Consider the following 20,991-nt stretch of genomic DNA (forward strand, 5'->3'; position numbering starts at 1 on the left):
AAATTAAAATTTAGTTGAATGTCTGTATCTTTTTTTTTTTTACAGGGACAGAGAGAGAGTCAGCGAGAGGGATAGACAGGGACAGACAGACAGGAACGGAGAGATGAGAAGCATCAATCATTAGTTTTTCGTTGCACGTTGCAACACCCTAATTTTTCATTGATTGCTTTCTCATAGGTGCCTTGACCATGTGCTGTACCTTTATTTGCTAAATCTGGCAGTTCTATTTATGGCATGACTATAATGCAGCACAAATAGTTTGGTTTCTTTAAAGTGAAGTACAGAATGCTACTAGGTTTTTTTTATTTCATGGCAACCACTCATTCCTAAATTTACTCACTTGTCCTGACCACACATAATTTGACAACTATTTTTTTTTTTGACAACTATTTTTTAAAGCTATTTTTATTGACCTTCCAAAGCACTTACTTAATTTTATTCCAACAGTTAGCTTTCTTTTTAATGCTCCTTTTTCATCAATACAGTAACAAATACAATTAACAGGTATGGGAACAAAGTAACTCTTGGCAATGCAGACCTCAACAAGCAGGCAAGTCATGGGCTCAGTACAGTTCTGAGGAAGACTGTTTAATCCAGTTTAACTCAGTTTAATCTAGTGAGTTGGTTAGGTGCAGGTTGGTTAAAAGAGCTTTTGCTATGTTTTTTGTATGTGTCTTTTTCATTATTGTGAGGATTTTCCATGAAGCGTACACAATACATGAAGCTTTCATGTTTCATTGACTGGATGAAATGCTGAACACAGTTTGACCATTGCTTTTCATCTGTTACTTCCTACATAATAGAGCAAATCCATAGCTAGTATAAAAAATTAGCATCTTTTTTATCTATTTGTTAACATGTGTTAGTTACCATGGGATGCTTACGAAGTCCACATAAAACCAGGGATGATTTTGAAAATAATGGTTTTTTTTTTCTGGGATTGTTTTATTGGCACATAAGATGCATGTGGTGGTGCAGAGGGCAAAAGGAGGGGAAATAGGATGTCAGTCTGAATCCTATTTAAAAATAACTGCAAACATCACCATCGAATATAGAACATAATGACTAGACATAACCAACAAATGAACAAAACTGGATACCTGGGTAATGGTAGAGGCAACAAGCAGCCAACATATGCAAATGTCTTCTCTAGATAATAACTTCAGATTTTTCAAGATCCTACATATTTACTCAGACTGAAGTCTAAACCTGCTTTCATGGAAAGTTCAATTTGCTGAAATACTATATAAGTACAAAAATATTTAGCTCATGCTGTTGCACAATGACCCATCTCCTTTGAAGAAAGCAATATTGAATTTTAAATAAAAGCCTGCTCAGGTCATTGGTACATAGCTGAACTTCACAATTGAGTCTGATGACCAAATTTTCAGGGTATTCAATGGAAAGGAGTAAAAAGAGTCCTTATAGGGAAATTTCTCCTAATTTCTCTCCTTTTGGTAATAAGATGACATGGATCAGTTTATTTAAAGGACACAGTTTCAGGACAGACTAGTCCAGGAATAAATGTCGGGTCCTGTGACGGCACCACTATCCGTCTAGTGTTAACATCCCTACAAAGGGAAGATCTACTGGCCTAGTCAGGTATACCTGTGTTTGCTAGTTAGAAAATCTCCCTGAGCAATTTCAGGTCCACACTCTGTTACGTGGGATTTGTAGATTATACATGCATCCATTTCCTCTCTCTACCCATATTCCTAAAATCCCACTTATAAGACAAAATCTGGATTTAAAATTCCAATACAAGTCATCCTTTTCACAATTAATATCCCATTAACAGTGATCTATGATAGTACAAGCTAACTGGACCAGATATAAGTGACAATGCCACCGTACCAATGTATTTTATTCATGTGTATGTAAATGTAAATGAGTATTAACATTTTAAATACTCTAGTTTTATTTAATGAACATTCACTGATATGAATAGGAAACACATCACTCTTGAAACACTTTCGTCATAAGATTTCATATTAATAAAAACGAATTTATTGGTTGAAAGATTTATTTTAAGCCTATTTTTCTAAATGTTATTAGATTTTAGAGTTTGAGTCAACAACCATTTATTTTAAAATGTTTAACAATAACTTTATGTAATTCACTCCCGATATTTGATGTTACACACTTTAGGGTCTTTGAGATACGCAGGATCCTTGTATGTAACTGCCATAAATCCTGTAAAGAAACAATTAAAGTTCTTCACAAAAGATAACAGGCAAAATTTTGATTAGCCCAGACCATTTTTTCAGATACTCTTACCCATTATTTGAGCTCTCTTAATTGCTTTTGTGATTTCTTTTTGTTTCTTCCCACAAAGACCTATAAAAGAAAATTCTTTCTTATTCATAAAAAATGCCAATATTCAAAATGCCTAACAACTATCTAAGTCAAGGAAGATTTGGAAAACCTTTAAAGAGCCAGAGAGTAAATACCTTAAGATTTGCAGGCTATACAGTCTGTCATAACTTCTGAACTCCACTTTTCTAACACACAAAGCAGCTAGCCATAGAAACTACATTCACTAAGCCAGTGGTTTTCAACCGCCGGTCCGTGGACCAGCCACCGGAAATTTCAGGCTGTTCTACGAAAGAGTTAACCACCCCGATGTTGTATGAAGATTATAGACCCAATGATCTTGGTCGAATTTGTTTACGCTTAGGGTGATTTCTGCCTTAGCGGTCCCCGAAATAATTCTATTCTCTCTGGTACCCTAGTGTAAAAAGGTTGAAAACCACTACACTAAGCTATTTATAAAAATAAGTGGCAGACCCAATTTGGCCTATAGGAAATAGGCTCCTGTTTAAATAATAGTCTAGGAGTGACTATAGTATACTCCTAGACTATTACACAATTTAATAGTAATTAAATGTGTAAGTAAATTCTGGTACTCCTAGAATACCAACACAATTTAATCTCAAATTTTCTGCACATCAGCTTATAGTTACCTGAGTATATGAAGATCTCAAGTTTTCTACACATCAGCTTATAGTTACCTGAGTATACGAAGACATGTAAAATAATACCCCTCTTGGACTAAGATGCTTTCTTAAATACTAAGATTTTTTTTTTCTTTTTGGTGACAGAGAGAGATAAGCATCGATTCTTTGTTGTGGCACCTTAGTTTCTCGATGATTGCTTTCTCATATGTGCCTTGACTGGGGAGCTACAGCAGAACGAATGACCCCTCGCTCAAGCCAGCGACCTTGGGCTCAAGCTGGCGACCTTGGGGTTTTGAACCTGGGTCTCCCGCGTCCCAGTCCAAGGCTCTAGCCACTGCGCCATTGCCTGGTCAGGCAATACTAAGATTTCTAATAGTGATTTGTAGCATTATTTGAAAACAAATTTTGCCAGTTTTCTTAAATAACAAAGGTAGGTTTATAAGTTGCTATAAAAGAGAACAAAATACCTGTTATGTGCCTTCCATAAATGCATCCAGTAAACGGAGAAATAAACTGGGACAAAAGCTGTTTAGGTTTTATTTGAAGAGGAAAAAATTTATGTTAATACATTTGTTACTCAAACTTGTGTAAATTTCAAAAAAAAGCATACCTCATATCACCTTCAAGTTATGTAAAGGTTTGTTAATAAATTTCAGGCAAACTTCCTAAATATGAAAAATACGGACCTATACTTATCCTATTAGTAGGTGATCTTTTTAAGGAACTAAAGTGATTTTTAAAGTTAATATCTCTTACCCAGGAAGATCTTTTTAAGGAACTAAAGTGATTTTTGAAGTTAATATCTCTGTTCAAAAAGTCTATACAACAGATTATTGAGCATATTCTTTCAGTGCTAAGGCCATTTTCCTAACTTTTTTACAGATACTTTTCTAAAATACTCCTGCTTACAACAATACTAAACATTTCATCTATCATGATAGGCTGTCACATAATATCAGACTACAGTGAAGTCTTCAAAAGGTACATTGAGACATTTGCTGTAATTATGTTTCATTAATTTAATTCTAGCACTTTCCAGATGCTAGGCAGTGTTGTTAGCACTATGTATAATCCTAAAATGTTACATTTTAAAATTTCTTGGTTCTTCTCCATATAAAGCAACTATCAGTATAAAGTCCAACATTATTTTCTATCCCAGATTTGCCACTTAAATTGCTGAGAGCTACACAACAAATAAAATTGTATTTGAAACAGTGATACTGGCAGTGAGGTACAGAGATCAACTTCACCAGAGGAGTCTTTTTCCAAACTACCCCCAGAAACTGAGAATTACTGCCACAGTGAGCTCTTATTAGAATAAAATAGAGATGCCTTATACATAGAAATATAACTGGATTGGAAATTATGATGTTGCTAAAACAGCTGCCCCTCCACAAAACCTGTTATAAAACAGACTTGTTTTTAGTTAGGACTAATAAACAAAATCCTAAAATCAAGTATCCTAGTGAAGTAAAACCAGATCTCACCTGTACATTCTTATAATCTACACATTTTCCACACAAGATACATTTTTTAAGAGGCTCCTTATAAGGACTTTCCATTGGAACAGGCTGGAATAAAGGGGGAAAGAATTTGATAATAAAGTTTAATGTGTTAATTTTGAATTAAAATGAAATCTTATGGTTACCACATTTAAATCTACCCAGTGGATCAGTACTGCCTTTCTTACCATGAAAAGGAATAAAACTACATTCTGACGTTGTAAAAGAAAAAAACAAGTACTTCTAAAAGGATTTATCACTATAAAGATTTCAGTGTGCTTTTCCATATTTTGCACAAGTTCTTTGCTTTACTTTGGCTAAAGAGGAATTGTCATGGAGGATTCTAAGATAAAATATAGTATTTGGAGACGAAAAAGGGCTTATGGGAGAAAAAAAATAAAATCTGCACTAAGCGATTCCTCAAATGTTTTGCCCAGGTTGTGAATGACTATAGATTTTTTAATTAAGAAAATCCGGCCCTGGCCAGATGGCCCAGTGGTAAGAACATCAGCCTGGCATGTGGATATCCAAGGTTTGATTCTCAGGGCACACAAGAAAAGCGACCATCTGCTTCTCCACCCCCTCTTGCTCCCCCTCCCTCCCTTCCCTCTACTGCACCCATAGCTCAACTGGCTCAAGCAAGTTGGCCCCTGGTGCTGAGTTGGCTCCATGGCCTCCACCTCAGGCACTAAAAATAGCTCAGTTGTGAGCATGGCCCCAGATGGGCAAAGCATTGGCCCCAGACGGGGGTTGCTGGATGGATCCTGGAGGATGGGGTATATGCGGGAGTCTACCTATCTCCCCTCCTCTCTCTTGGAAAAGAAGAAAAAATAATAAGAAAATATCACAGATATATGCAATTTTTAGGTTAGAATAATTCCTAAATCCATTCCCATTTTTCACCATCAGATGTTTTAGTACCATTTTTGTTACAGAGACGATGCCCCCATGGCTTACTTAGTATAGGTCCTTTGACTACAATTTTGTGGCTCCCAGACTGCTTTATAAGTTTGTGTCAGCCTTTCTTTTTTTCTTTCACCACTGCTTCCAACGTTTGTCACAATGCCTCCCTCTTACAATGAATGTAGGCATCTCTAGTCTAGAGAGTCTCAATGTAGAAATGGCTGTGAAATCCTTGAACCTTTGTAGTTTTATGTAAAATTTCAAATGAATGGGACTGTGCCATTTTCTGAGAGATCCCATAGCTTTCATTAGTCTCAGTAGAGTTTATGACCTAAAAAGGAGTTCTAATAATTTACTATCTTGAAGTATGGTGTGAATGGAATGACTAAGATAGATGCTCAGAGGACTAGAGTGCTTTTTTTTCTCAAGTCCTCAAACTTTCTTAATCCAATTTACTTTCAGCTCACATGTATAGGGGGTCCCTGGGTTACGACACAGTTCTGTTCCTACAACAGTGACATTACCCAAATTTTGGTGTAAGTCAAAACACACCCTAGCCTAAATCACTTACCTATCCTAACACAGTTGTAAAATCATAATCTAGAATATAAAAACACAACTAAGCCACAGAAAAAGGAGAAGGACATAAATATACTGTACTGTACACCAGTGGTCCCCTACCTTTTTTGGGCCATGGGCCAGATTAATATCAGAAAATATTTTCACGGGCCTTTAGGTGGGACGGATAAATGTATTACGTGACCGAGACAAGCATCAAGAGTAAGTCTTAGATGGATGTAACAGAGGGAATCTGGTCATTTTTAAAAAATAAAACATCATTCAGATTTAAATATAAATAAAACGGAAATAATGTAAGTTATTTATTCTTTCTCTGCAGACCAGTCCCAAATGGCCCACGGACTGGTACCAGTCTGCAGTCCGGGGGTTGGGGACCACTGCTGTACACTATACTGTAGTAACAGAAAAAAAAGGAGTGAGCCATCTCTCACTCATATGCCCTGTTACTGCAAAATAACACAACCAAACTATTTCACCCACATAGTCCATAAATACTGACACTAACGGCATACGCTGAAACACTGAGTCTCAATTTTTTTACGTTTTTTATGGGAGTGAGCATCGTAAACTCAAAACACCATCTGTCAAGACTGTTGTAACCCGAGGACCTCCAGTAATGACTATATTCCTTCTCTACACTGTAGTGCTTTGTATGCTCTGATTAGTATCAAATTATCTTTGCAAGTGGCAAGAAAACCTATATTACCCAGGTCCAATCCTAATACTTAAAACCCATAAAAATATATCTATAGAAGAAACTGTATTTAGTGTCCTGGTTTCAAACTTTAATTTGATCCCTCATTTATTAATACAGCCCTCACCCCTCAAAAGAATGATGAATGGGACAAGGAAAGAATTGAATTTGAAATGAGGAACAGAGTCAACCTGTAAGTTTTGTAAAATGCCTTTGTTGGATTATCTGCAATTATTCCATCCACCCAAACATTTTTTAATTCCCAAAGCACATATCCTTAAATTTAAGAAAAAGAAAACACGGTATCATAGAAGCCATGCTTCTTGCTAGGAATCTAGGAATTTTCTTCAAAACTCAATTCATTACTTATCAATGAATTATCATTTTCAAACTCAGACTAATGATTATTGTTTTGTCCTTTAGCTGAACTCTATTCAAACAGCTAAATAATAAGAATTTGGTCATATTTGCAAATACCTTATAAAAAAGGAATAAAAAAATTCTTACCAGGTCCTCATTGCTGGTTACCTGTTTATATTGTGAACAACTTCTCCACAGCACTGCAATTAAACAGAAACAGCAACAAGCCAATTCTTTTTGTTAGCTGAGTAGCTAAAGAAATTGTTTTATATTAGCAAGATAAATCAAGGAACACCTGAATATAGACAGGTTTTATATTCATTATACTCACAATGACTGGATAAAAATTTAATATGGATGTGCCTTCCAGGGCTCTAGGAAAGGGCATATTCACCTGTTACCCACCCATATAACCTCTAATCTGCTCTTTTAATATTTATTTCCCTTCACTCCATGGTCAGAAACATTTTTTTTTATTTATTCATTTTTATTAGAGGGGGGGGATAGATAGAGAGAGAACAGGGGGAGCAGGAAGCGTCAACTCCCATATATATGTACCTTGACCAGGCAAGCCCAGGGTTTTGAACCGGCGACCTCAGCATTCCAGGTCGACGCTTTATCCACTGAGCCACCATAGGTCAGGCCAGAAACATATTTTTAATGCAAATATCTTACTTAGCGGAGAAGGAACAGAAAGGGACTGTCGTACCAAAGGGAGGATGAGTAACCGACCTTCTACAGAGAGAGTAGTTATTGATAAACAGAAAAAAAAAAGTGCAAAAATAATAGATTCAAAAGCCTGTGTCACAATTTCGTCCTGTTTTGGGACCTCAGGCATCTGGAATTTGCTGCTGGGTGACCCTAGCAATGTCCCTTCCTTAAGTTTACTCTAAATAATGTAACCAGAAGTTCTTAGGCAAGTCCCTGTCTCCTTTTAATAAACATTCATTACTCTCCTGCTATGTTAAAAAAAAAAAAAGTATTAGAAAATATATCTCACGCCCTTTTCAGTTCAAAATACTAGTCATGTCATGGGCCAGTACAGATTCCCACCCAGCTTGGAATAACTCATACATCGCCTGGAAACCGACGCTGTTAGCTAACAGTGGCGACACACCACCAACCTAATTAGGGCTAAGGAAATGGCTGCAAAACTACAACGAACGCAAAATAGAGACTTTACCCGCATGAGTTCTTGGATTTGGAAGGCTGACAGCAGCCGTTACAAAGTACGTCGAATTTTTCCTCCCTAAACCACTACATACAGCAAACACAGATGACATGGTTCCTCGGTCCTCCCTCTTCCTTTCCTCTTTCTAAATAGCCCTGACAAGTCCTTTCCGGTGCTCTTCCCCGGGGTGGCCTGGACTCCCCTCAGAAGTTCCGCAGGCAAACGCCAGGGACCCAAGAAAAGAATTGTCAATGCGTCTGCGCAGAGCTTTTACGTTCCCAGTCTCAGCGCGCGGCGAGCCTGCGTCGCTTGTGATTGGACGAGAAGAAGGCGGGCTGTACGTGTGTGTCTCCGCTTCCGGTCCGGGAGCAATTAAATTTGTGGTCTTTCGCGAAGATGAATGGATAAGTTAGCGGTCTTACTTTCAGGTGCTTGTCCTCCACTAGCCCCTTCACTGGGGTTTGGTGGCTGGGTCACGGGGGACCTCGTTCGGGCAAGAGTCCTCGGTCCCTGCCATGGATGAAGATGGTTCCCGCATCCGCCGGCGGGTGTCTGTCCGCAAAAGGAACCGCCCTAGCCTAGGTATCATTTCTGCGACCCCTACCACGGCCGAGCTCAAGCCGGACAATGAGGAGGAGGAGGAGGAGAAGGAGGAGGAGATGGTGGCTGGGAGCCGGCGACGGAAAACTGTGGGCGTGCAACTGGTTGAGGTACAGCCCCATCAGCTCTCAAATTCCCCCCGGGTTTCTCGTCCCATTTCCCACCTTTGGACAATGATAGATACAAACCCAGGTCTCCTACTGCGCATGCCCACTGAAAGAGGCGTGGGAGACCAGCTCTCGAAGGAATGGAATTTGAAACTCCAAAATGTTGACGTTTTCCTTCTCAGATGCAAACAATTGACCGGTTATATACTAGTCTTCGTGTGCTTACCTCACCTCTGTTATTGCTGTTCATTCTCCCTTGTGAGATACTGCCTCGTTATCCCTGTACTTACTTAGATGTGAAATGCAGACTGCCGACACTTAAAAAGTGTACACGTGGCGAATAAGTATGACCGAGACACAAAGTTAGAGTCGAAGTTACTGCTGCTTCTGTGCCAGTAAAATCTGCCACTTGCTGCAGACCAGTTATGTGCTGGGTACTTCCTTAAGCTGGTTACATTATCTAGATTTTATAACAGAAATCAGGCCTTGAGAAGTTAAGAAACTACGTTTGACTCCAAGTCCTGTGTTTTTAATCGCTGCACTATATTGCTGCCTCCGAGTTTACATATCTTCTGTTTAGTAGACCACCCTAGGTCAATGTGCAGACTCCTCTCAATTTCAAATACCTAGGGACAATCTCCTTGGAGTGTCCAGTAGTACATACATGATTCTGTTACAGACCACTCTCTGTACATTGGAGTCTAGGAGGGTAGGGGTTGTACAGTATTAGAACTTCTAGTGAGATGACATATCAATAATGTCTATCAGTCTTGCTATCTATCATGTAAAGGACTTATCATTGGCTTAAGAATTAGGATCCCAGCATCACCGTGCACTCGGAGTGTAGTTTTAGGCAAGTCATTTATGCTCTCTAGGCATCCATTTCTTCTATAAAATGGGAATGATAAATATATATTTTATAGGGTGATTAACATTTAAGTCTGTGATGGGTGTGTTACCATTTAATTATATACCTGATGTAGCTGAAGGCTGAAACTTTTATTAATGAAGTTAGAATTGATCATAAATATTTTTGTTTTCTTTCCAGAGCAATGATAGTGAAGAGGACATGTTTGGTGACTATGATAGCTTTGCTGAAAATTCTTTTTTAGCTCAAGTTGATGACCTGGAACAAAAATATATGCAAGTTCATGAAAATAGGAAACCCGATACAGACCTTGTCACTGAAGATCTTTGTTCAGAAAGCATCAAACATCACAAACTCAGCATTACTACTGTAGACAGCTGTACTGAATTAAAAACAGATGAGTGTACAAAGAACCAGAGTGGGCATGAAGATGTCTCTATTAAACCTGGAGCTGATCTTACGTATGAATTGCCTTCTTCACAGGTTTTATATTTTGAAAATTTGCAGAACTCTTCAAATGATTTGGACGATTGGTGTACTAAAGAGAGGGATAGGAACTCATCCTCTCACAAGACTGTGAATGAGAAATTGCCCCATAATAGCATAGAGCAACCCCAGCAAATTGACGAATCCTCTTCTAAGGTCAGAACTAGTTCAGATGTGAAAAGGAGAAAAAGTCTTAAAGATCATCTAAAAAGTGCCATGACTGGAAATGCAAAGGCCCAAACACCAGTGTTTTCTAGGACTAAACAGCTCAAAGAGATGCTCCTATCTGAAGAAATTAATGTTGCTAAGAAAACAATAGAGTCATCATCAGATGATCTTGGTCCTTTTTATTCATTACCCAGCAAAGTCAGAGACCTTTATGTTCAATTCAGGGGAATTGAAAAATTATATGGTAATGCATTTTGCTGGAATGAAAATTTTTTTGCCACCATTACAATGACATTAGTGCAAAGCAATAAAAAGCACATCCTTCCCTGTCATATATTATATCTTAAAAACAAAGTGTTGGCCCTGGCCAGTTGGTTCAGCAGTAGAGCATTGACAGAGCGTATGGAAATCCTGGTTTCAATTCTCCGCCAGGGCACACATCTGCTTCTCCACCCTTCCCCCTCTCCTTTCTCTATCTTTCTCTTCCCCTCTCTCAGCCAAGGCTCCATTGGAGCAAAGTTGACCTGGGCACTGAGGAGGGCTCCATGGCCTCCACCTCAGGCGCTAGAATGGCTCCTGCCACAACAGAGCAACGCCTCAGATGAGCAAAGCATCGCCCTCTGGTGGGAATGCCAGGTGGATCCCAGTCAGGTGCATGCAGGAGTCTGTCTGACTCCCTGCTTCTAACTTCAGGAAAAAAAAATGTGTTGGCCCTGGCCAGCTGGCTCAGTGGATAGAGTGTCAGCCTGATGTCCTAGTCTGGGCACACAGGAGAAGTGACCATCTACTTCTCTTCCCCTCTCACAGCCAGTGACTTGGTTGGTCTGAACATCAGCCTTAGGCGCTAAAACTAGTTTGGTTGATTTGAGCATTGACCACAGATGGAGATTGCAGAGTGGGTCCCAGTCAGGGTGCATAGGAGGATCTGTCTCACTATCTCCCCTCCTCTCAAAAGTATGAATCCTGCAACCTACCCTATCTGGCTACTACTGAACCTCTTCCCTTTGTACTCACACTTCTCAAACTTGTTATCCTTACTGTCTCCCTTTGCTAACTCAAATAATTCCTAACCCATTTGAATTCTGGGTTCTGTGCTCACTTAAGATATGATATCTTTAGTTCTTACCTTTCCTGACTCCTTAGTAGCTTACCTGACACAATTAACCAGACTTTTTAAAACACTTCCTGATATGTTCCACTCCGTTTTTCTCTAGTTGTCTAGCTGCTCCTCAGTTTTCTTAGCTGGTGTGTTTCCTTGGCTGAGTCTGTCTTCTCTACCAAAACGTAGTTGTTGAAATTCCTTTGACTACTGAGATGTCTTGAATGAAAGAAGCCAGTATTTGTGATAGCAGATTAAAATTAAACATTAAGACAACTGAAGTTAAGACTTAAGTGCAAAGAATATGAATAACTGTATCATATAATATTTTTCAAAAATTCTGGATTCTTGCCTATATTTCAAATACGTGTCATTTTAGACAAGGTACTATTGCTGCTATTCTGGAAGATCAGCCTATCAACCAATCAGTGCCTAAGCATTTTTTGAAACTCCTATTTTTTCCCCTTTTAATTGAATTTATTGGGGTGATACTTTAAAAATTATACAGTGTTCAGGTGCACAGTTGTACAACACATCATCTGTACACTATTTTGTGTTAACCAGCCCAAGTCAGGTGTGTCCATCATCACTTATATCCCTTATTCTCTCCACTCCACTCCCACTGGCTAAGTATCTTAAGAACCATATGAAAACATGGGTTCTCGGTTCAGGTTGGAGAAGTAGTACTACAGGAAACAGTAATATAAGACTACAAGAATCTAATTTTAAATTGTGAGGTTTGTAGTTTAAGAGCTAATGATGTATATAGCTCCGGAAGGAGGTGTTCACTTTCTTCCTTTGCTTTTCTCCTAGCACCTGTCTTTGTTTAATCTGCATCTCCTACCAGAATGAGTACTTGTGGACAGGGCTTTATCTAATTCATCTTTTTATTATGTAACTAGCACTGAGCCTGGTATACTCCGGTTGATTTTTAACTGCTGCGGGTTGTCAGCCTACTTATGAATTTTGGCCCTGTCACTTAAACACAAGTTTAGCATATTGAGCCTTAATTTCTGATCTATTAACAAAGGATGATAATAAAAGTAATAATAGCTGTATTGCAAGTTATAGTTTATGTTAAGGATATGCCAAATTAGACTTCGGTAATGACTATCAGTAACTAGTAGTTTTGAAGTATGAACTTTGGTTAATAACTTTATCTCTTTTTACTTGCAAAATAAGCTTAATTACATGACCAGTTTTTGAACCCCAACGTGGGAACTTGATGGAATGTGTTGAAATTCTCAGGCCCCAGGCCAAAACCTAATAGATCAGAACGTCTGGAGGTGGGACCAGCAGTCTGCTTTAATAGGCCCTCCAGGGCACACTGAAGTGCCAAAAGTTTGAGAACCACTGAGCAAGAGAAACTTAACTTTATTCATGGTGTAGTGGTTGTTTTCTCATTGTAGAATTACATGCTTAATGTGTTTTATATAAATGTTAAATGTTGAGAACTAAGTTCTAATTTTTTTAATGTTTGATGATAATATACCTAAGTATTTGTTATTTTTGTCATTTTATACTTTAAAAACCTGAGTTGGATAAAATGTAGATATGGTCAGGTTATATTTTCATAGAAACATCTGCAATTTGATAACTAATGAGCGGTACCAGTCTGAAGTTTTTTAATATTTAAGTATTAAATTTAAGGATTTTTGAAAAATTAAAAATTTTTTTTCTGAAATATTTTAAAGTAAAAAAAGGTACATAGTCTTTTGTATATGAGAGAGAGAGAGAGACAGGAAGGGAGAGAGATGAGAAGCATCATCTCATAGATGCATCACTTTAGTTGTTCACTGATTGCTTTCTCATATGTGCCTTGGTGGGGGGCTCAAGCCAGCGACCATCGCCTCATGATGATCCCACGCTCAAGCCAGCAACCCCACACCCGAACTAGTGAGCCTACGCTCAAGCCAGCAACCTCGGGGTTTCAAACCCGGGTTCTCAGCATCCCAGGTTGAGGTTCTGTCCGTTATGCCACCACCAGTCAGGCAAAAAGAAGGGTACATAGCCATTTGTAAATATTTGAGAATTATCAAAAATGCACAATAAGTTAGTCACTTGTAACTCATTGATGTTTAACTATTCTAATGCCTTTGTATTATAACCTGTCAATCATTTTTTAAATTTAATCTTTTTGGGAAAACATGCAAAATATTCAAGGCCAATTTTTCTAATATCTGTACATAATTGAGTTCATACTTTCCGACACATTTATAATCTGCTTTTTTCACTCAACTGTATATTGAGCATATATAAATCTATTTCCCCATTTTCAAGTTGCAAAGAACTATGATTTTTTTTAAATTTTATTTTTATTTTATTTTATTTTTTACAGAGATAGAGAGAGAGTCAGAGAGGGATAGACAGGGACAGACAGACAGGAACGGAGAGATGAGAAGCATCAATCATTAGTTTTTCGTTGCGCATTGCGACACCTTAGTTGTTCATTGATTGCTTTCTCATATGTGCTTTGACCATGGGCCTTCAGCAGATCGAGTAACCCCTTGCTCGAACCAGTGACCTTGGGTCCAAGCTGGTGAGCTCTTTGCTCAAATCAGATGAGCCTGTGCTCAAGCTGGCGACCTCGGGGTCTCGAACCCAGGTCCTTCCTCATCTCAGTCCGACGCTCTATCCACTGCGCCACCGCCTGGTCAGGCAAGAATTATATGATTGTGCAAAAAATTTGTTCAACCTTTACCCCCAATGGCTTTTTGTTATATAAAACAAAGCCACGATGAACATCCTGCACATAATCTTTATATGTCCCTTTGTTTCAATGGGAGTGGAGTTCTAGAAGAATACTAGTAATACTACTAGATCGACAATGTGCAATTTTGGTTTTGATATGCTAAATTGCTTTCCAAAAAGACTAGCAGTTTATAAGCTCTTATAAACCGTACACAGGAATGCTTGTTTGTCTCCACTTTGGCCAGGTGGCTTTTACATTAGTGGCCTTTTAAAAATTTCTTGATAGTTATTTGGTCTTTATTTATTTTTCTAAGCATTTTTTCATGTATTAGTCATTTGCATTTATCCCTACAGTGAAATGTCTTTTTCCATTTTTCTAGTGATTAAGATACTGGTGCTCATTTTGAAGACTTCTGATGATCCACATTATCAAATTACCCTACAAAGTAATTACTGGTATACTAGTTTTCACAACATGTTTTGGCTCTGACATGCTGCTTTTCATAAATTCCACTGTGCTAAGTTGTGGAAACCCTAGATACACAAATTAATAAGGTTTTATGGTTTAAACTATCCGGTTTAAATGGTATTCAGGCCATTCAAAGTTCAGCTCCTCATGAGATCTAAATAATAGTCCTTGGTTTATACAAATGCTCATAAATTTTTTTTCTTCTCCCCTATTTCTCTAAGATGGTGTTTGAGTGAACGAGAAAGGGAAGCTTACAAAATCTCCTTGCAGAGTATAAGAGGAAAGTCTTAGAATTCACATAAATCACGTACTGTCCTGGAGCTCTGTCTCAGGTGATAACTCTTGTCCAGCAGGCAAAGCCTGCCCTGCTGGTGGTACCTTACACCTAAGTTTGCAGCTGGTGAGTAGGAGAGCTCCACTGACCAGGCTGAATTCGAATCAGACTCTCACTTGCTATGCACATTACACATTGGGGATTTTGACATTTATTATTGATGTATAGTTCCATTTTTAATAGAGTTTATTAGGGTGACACTGGTTAACATTTTACATGTTTCAGGTGTTCAAATCTACAACACATCTCTTTATACCATATTGTGTGTTTACCCCCTCTCATACCATTATGAGAAGGTGGGATTTACTTTTCCTTCTTAGAAAACTTTCTAAGATTAAGACTGAACTAGGGGAAAAATAATGCTTTTTGTTTAATTCCACAGACTGGCAACATACTTGCTTAACATTGAATTCTGTGCAGGAAAGAAAAAATTTAATATACTCCTTGCCAACGAGTGGTGGAAAAACCCTCGTGGCTGAGATTTTAATGCTACAAGAACTGCTTTGCCGGCGGAAAGATGTTTTAATGATTCTACCATATGTGGCAATTGTCCAAGAAAAGGTGATTTTTTTTTAACAAGTGGTACTTGCTAATGTTATTTTGACATATGACATTAAGATATAAAAACTAGCATGTGTAACTTTATTGACTGAAAGCAGGTTTTTCTATTAATGATGGAGAATTAATAGTTTTAGAATGTGCCAAAAGCAGTATGATGTGCTTAACTGAAAATCTTTTCCCATCTAAACTGGTGGATTAAACTCCATTGTGAATGTTCTATTGATATTTAGTTTGCTTTCAATTATTTTATCAAAATAAATGAGTTACTCTAATTTTTTTTACATCAGAGGAGACAGTTGAAATTTACTTTCTCATTTATTAAGTAGTTTAGAAGTTGTGGTGCGCCCTCCTTGGGGCATTCTGTTCTTCGAAAGGATCGAATCTCCTTCTTGAGTGAATTTTCTTTCTCCTAAATTCTGAGGGTCCCCATGAGACTTGCATCCAGGGAGCAATGGACAGCAGCTTGTCCAGGGCTCACCCCGAACCTGTCCCCAAAGCCCCTTTGTCCCTGACCTTCCAGCAAGCTGAGAGCAGCCCACTGTTTTCCCAACATTTCTAGACAGCCAGAGGAGACCCGTCTAGGCTCTCTCCAGTCACTGCTTCTGTCCCTGCGCCTTCCTTGTGTCACCGGCTCCAGCTGTAATAAACATACTTGCAGAATAAAAATAAATAAAAGTAGGATTTATTCTTGCAAAGATCAATACATTGTGATTTTTTTTAAATATGGAACACTTCACAAATTTGCATTCGTCCTGTGCAGAGGCCATGCTAATCTCTACTGTTTCAATTTTAGTATATGTGCTGCCAAAATGAGCACTAATTATAATGACATTTCTTACATGCTTTTATCTGTGAGCTTGTTCCCGTTGATTGGTATTAAATAGAATTATAGATTTTTAAATCCCAGAGAGCACTTAATAACTAAACTTTTTATTTTTCTGTTTTGTTTGTTTATTTTGACTAATATTCTAGATTTCGGATTTGTCAAGCTTTGGTATAGAACTGGGTTTCTTTGTGGAAGAATATGCTGGAAGCAAAGGAAAATTTCCTCCAATTAAAAGAAGGGAAAAGAAATCACTATATATTGCCACTATTGAAAAAGGACATGGTCTGATCAACTCCTTGATTGAAACTGGAAGGATTGACAGTCTGGGTCTGGTTGTTGTAGATGAGGTGGGTTACTATTTTTGTAACTTGTTTATCAACATTTTTATTATACTGAGTTATTATGTGGATCTGCTTAGTACCTCTATGAGAATAATTTATTTTAATAAATAGACAATACAGATGGAAACAGACTTGATCTTAAATTCAGTTTTGTGTTGTTTTCTTGCAGAATGAATATATGTGTGTGTATATTTTATTTTATAATGTACTTATGGATTCCAGATCTGTTAAGACGTTGCCCCCAAACCTCATTAACTTAAGATATCAGTGAAATAATGCATATGTACTCTAGTTGCTATATCCAAAATGCTTAAGAGTTATAAAGCAAATATTACTTCATTTCATACAAATATATGCATATGCATGTTTTATATAGTCATTATATGCAGATTTACTTTTTTCCTTTTTAATAAAAATCTCAAGTTGCACATGATTGCTGAAGGAAGCCGCGGGGCTGTGCTGGAAATGACCCTAGCAAAAATCCTCTACACTAGCAGTGAGTATTTTTTCCAATGTGGTAACTGCCGTAATTGATTTATAATCAAAGATCTTATAAGACTTATTTCTGTCACTAGCTAGATTATGTAACCTTGAGTAAAATACTTAAGATTTTTGCTTTAGACTTTGATTTCTAAGGTAAGCTTATAAATTTTTGTTGGAAGAATGAGGATAATTGTGAAGATAAATGAAGTTAACATTTCATTTATGACAGGAGGACATCCCTGTCATTATCCTTCACTTGCTAGTTATGTGTGCTTATGAAGGTGACTCAGCCTCTCTTTCTTCATCTGTAAAATGGGATAATAATAGGACTGACCTGATGGGACTGTTGTGAGGATAAATGAGTTAGCACATGTACAGCATTCAGCAATGCCTAGCACATAGCACTCTATAAGATTTTGCTGCTGCTGCCACCATCAGAATCATCATCGTACCAATAATGAGGTATATTCCTGTAATCACTTTAAGGAGCTATTTTGCAACATTGGATAGTCTTTAAATGTACAAGAAATATTTATTCTAAATGTCTCCTTTATTATTTAATGATATGCTAGTGCAGTAACTTAACTTCTATATGCAAAAATTAATTTTAAAGGTCAGATCTTAAGAATTATTTTTTAAAAATCTAATGTTTTTATGTATTGATTTTGAGGAAGGGAAAGAAAGAGCAACATCTATTTGTTTTTCTACCCATTCATGCATTCTTTGGTTGATTCTTGTATGTGCCCTGATGGGGTGGGGGAAGGATCAAACTCACAACCTTGGCATATAGGGATGAAGCTCTAACCAACTAAGCTACCCAGCCAGGGCAATAGATACTTAAATGAAATTAATCTCTTTAGTTTTTCCTTCTTGTTCTCCTTTGTGACACCTTATTCTAAGCATGTTCATTATGTACATTGGCATTATGATAGAATCAGTTTAGGCTCTTCCTTGTTTCCTACTTCATACAGTTTCTGCTAATTCTTTTTTTTTTTTTTTTTTTTTTTTTTTTTTACAGAGACAGAGAGAGAGTCAGAGAGACAGATAGACAGGGACAGACAGGAACGGAGAGATGAGAAGCATTAATCATTAGGTTTTCATTGCATGTTGAGACACCTTAGTTGTTGATTGCTTTCTCATATGTGCCTTGACCACGGGCCTTCAGCAGACTGAGTAACCCCTTGCTCAAGCCAGCGACCTTGGGTCCAAGCTGGTGAACCTTGCTCTAACCAGATGAGCCCGCACTCAAGCTGGCGACCTCGGGGTCTCGAACCTGGGCCCTCTGCATTCCAGTCCAACGCTCTATCCACTGTGCCACCACCTGGTCAGCCTCTGCTAATTCTTATGCACACTCATGACTTCAAGTGCTTCCTGTATGCTGATGGCTTCCGATCTGCAATCCCAGTTTATGGCTCTCTTCTGAGTAATATTATCTGCCAGCTGAACCCTTCTACTTGAATATCCTGTGAACTGTTCACATTCACCATGTCCAAGGCTAACCCATTTTCTTCAGACCCATTCTTCAGTCTGAATTCCTTGCCACTATTTGTCAGCCAGCCAGCAAGCCAGAATCTTACAGCCTTCACTCTTGTCCATTCTGTCAGCAACCAAGTTCTGTCTGGTCTACCATATAAATATATTTTTAAGTTCTCTCTTCTATCCTTCTTTACTACTAAATCTTTAGCTCAATACCTCATCCTTTCTTACCTAGATTAACATAGAAAACTTTCATCTGCCTTCAGACTTGATCACTTCCTTCTCCACCAAACCCATCTTCTCTAGTGCAGTTAGAATGGTATTTCTTAAATGCGAATCCCATTAGATTATTTTACTATTTACAGTCCTTTCGTAGCTTCCCCTTTTTTCCACATTAATCCCAAATTTCTTAGCACAGCCTTTCTTTCCTTCTTTCTTTCTGACAGAGACAGAGAGAGGGACAGATAGGGACAAAATGACAGGAAGAGAGAGAGATGAGAAGCATCAAGTCTTCGTTGTGGCACCTTAGTTCATTGATTGCTTTCTTATATATGCCTTGACTGGGGGGACTACAGCAGACCGAGTGACCCCTTGCTCAAGCCAGCAACCTTGGGCTCAAGCTGGTGAGCGTTGCTCAAAGCAGATGAGCCCACGCTCAAGCTGGTGACCTCGAAGTTTCAAACCTGGGTCCTCCGCATCCCAGTCAAAAGCTCTATCCATCGCATCACCGCCTGGTCAGGCTAGCACAGCCTTTTTTAATCTGGTTGTGTACTCACCTCTTCCGCTTCATAGGCCACCTGTGCAGAGTAGGAAGGGGCAACACATAGTCTTCCTTCAGATAAGATCTTGCATGATGAAATTCAAGACAAAGCACAGCATGTATTCAGGTAAAAACATGATTTTGGAATTTTAGAAGTTAATATCTAATTGACAAGCCCCAGGTTGAGAAGTTGGAGAAGTTGGTTGTCTCCTAATTTAATCTTTGAGCATCTCTTTCAGATATGTAAAACAACACACATGCTATTCTGTGAATGAGAGAGAGAACATGTCTAAACATCACTACCAAATTCAAATTGGTTGTTGATAACTAGCAATTAATCATTTTATTCACCAGACAATAAGTAATAGAGTCTACTCGATTAACTAAAGAAAAAGATAAAACACAGAAACAATGAAGAAGCATTTGCTAAGAAGGCTTCTTTGTTTTATTTTTTAATTTTCTTTTTGTTCATTTTTTTAATTAAAAATTTTATTTGTAGTGAGGTTTTTTTATTATTTTTTCTTTTTCTCTATTTTTGTTCTTCTCTGTTTTTTTGTTTGGTTTTCTTTTTTTTATTCAATAGCTGGTCTGTGGAAAGCAGCATTTATATACTGCCCAGGAAGTTATGCAGCTTCATGAGTTTCATTCCACCTTTATTTTAAAATAAAGTTAACCTGATACCAAGATCGCATAAAGTACCTTTCATGTGACAAGAGTTTAGGTCCCACGCAGCCCTGCACCCTACGCTATACACATGCATAGAGCCGAACCTGTGGAACCTATCATAACTCTTTACAAGGATGGTCCAAATAGCAACAAGTATATTTATACTCATAATTGTTGTTTAGAAGTCTTGATAAAGATCCTACTTTTTTTCAAGTTTGAAATTTTATAAAATTCTAAATAGTAACTCTTAGGATCTGAGAAAAATTTCATTCTTTGATTGCCAAATTAATACTCTGATAATATATTTGTGTTTTTCCTACCTCTCCCAACCTCTTTCCAAATCACTCAGGAAAATTTTAGAACAGGAAAAGGTTGCTGAAGTTACTATTATGATATACCAAATAACAAATTTTTTTAATACTTTGTGGTTTTTTTCTTTGTTTAGAAACAACTCAAATTATTGGTATGAGTGCAACATTGAACAATGTTGAAGACCTGAGAGAATTTCTCCAAGCAGAATATTACACCAGTCAGTTCAGACCAGTATGTACCTGGGGTTTACACTGTACTGATTTGTTATGTATCATTTGACTTAGAAACAATAGTAACAAATGTACCATATTTAAAAAAAATTATAGAGTAGTTGAGGGCTATAACTCCACTCACGATGGCTATACGCTAATAAGAATTTATAGAGAATGTGAACTCTGTGAGGTAGGGATCTTGGCTTGGGTCACAACTGTATCTGTAGGATCTGGAACAGTGGCTGGCCCAAATATTCAATAAATGAGTAGTTTCTGAATGAAAATTTCAGGACCCATTCTATTTGTCCACTTCTTATTCTCTAAGGTAAAAGTTTTCAGTCAGAATTTAGTGATTTATGTTTTGAA

At 37.8% G+C, this 20,991-nt stretch overlaps 2 protein-coding genes and 1 pseudogene across 4 annotated transcripts in view; 1 reads left to right on the forward strand and 2 right to left on the reverse strand.

The window, feature by feature from the left end:
• Positions 1 to 3: 3 nt before the first annotated feature.
• On the reverse strand, positions 4 to 8,388 carry MRPS18C (mitochondrial ribosomal protein S18C). Of its 2 annotated transcripts, XM_066280071.1 has the most exons (6): positions 8,179 to 8,379; positions 7,143 to 7,195; positions 4,445 to 4,528; positions 3,425 to 3,482; positions 2,278 to 2,337; positions 4 to 2,193 (listed from the first exon to the last, which is right to left on the reverse strand). In XM_066280071.1, the coding sequence occupies exons 1-6, from the start codon at positions 8,276 to 8,278 to the stop codon at positions 2,117 to 2,119; spliced, it is 432 nt and encodes a 143-aa protein (XP_066136168.1). In that variant the 5' UTR covers positions 8,279 to 8,379; the 3' UTR covers positions 4 to 2,116. The 2 variants fall into 2 exon arrangements, with proteins under 2 accessions (XP_066136168.1, XP_066136169.1); XM_066280072.1 differs by lacking the exons at positions 3,425 to 3,482; positions 4,445 to 4,528 and having other exon boundaries at positions 8,179 to 8,388.
• A 124-nt stretch (positions 8,389 to 8,512) lies between these two features.
• HELQ (helicase, POLQ like) overlaps positions 8,513 to 20,991 on the forward strand; it is a 44,063-nt gene continuing 31,584 nt past the window's right edge. The window contains exons 1-6 of one of the 2 annotated variants that reach the window (XM_066281099.1): positions 8,513 to 8,876; positions 9,922 to 10,639; positions 15,371 to 15,549; positions 16,522 to 16,722; positions 17,140 to 17,212; positions 20,547 to 20,644. In XM_066281099.1, the coding sequence (XP_066137196.1) occupies positions 8,682 to 8,876; positions 9,922 to 10,639; positions 15,371 to 15,549; positions 16,522 to 16,722; positions 17,140 to 17,212; positions 20,547 to 20,644 (1,464 nt within the window). In that variant the 5' untranslated portion in view covers positions 8,513 to 8,681. The remainder of the gene's footprint in view (positions 8,877 to 9,921; positions 10,640 to 15,370; positions 15,550 to 16,521; positions 16,723 to 17,139; positions 17,213 to 20,546; positions 20,645 to 20,991) is intronic. The other variant, XM_066281100.1, reaches the window with a different exon arrangement.
• On the reverse strand, positions 16,267 to 16,366 carry LOC136307154 (U6 spliceosomal RNA; annotated as a pseudogene).

The sequence above is a fragment of the Saccopteryx bilineata genome, chromosome 5 (genome assembly GCF_036850765.1).
Source record: "Saccopteryx bilineata isolate mSacBil1 chromosome 5, mSacBil1_pri_phased_curated, whole genome shotgun sequence".
In the NCBI taxonomy this organism is placed as follows: domain Eukaryota; kingdom Metazoa; phylum Chordata; class Mammalia; order Chiroptera; family Emballonuridae; genus Saccopteryx; species Saccopteryx bilineata.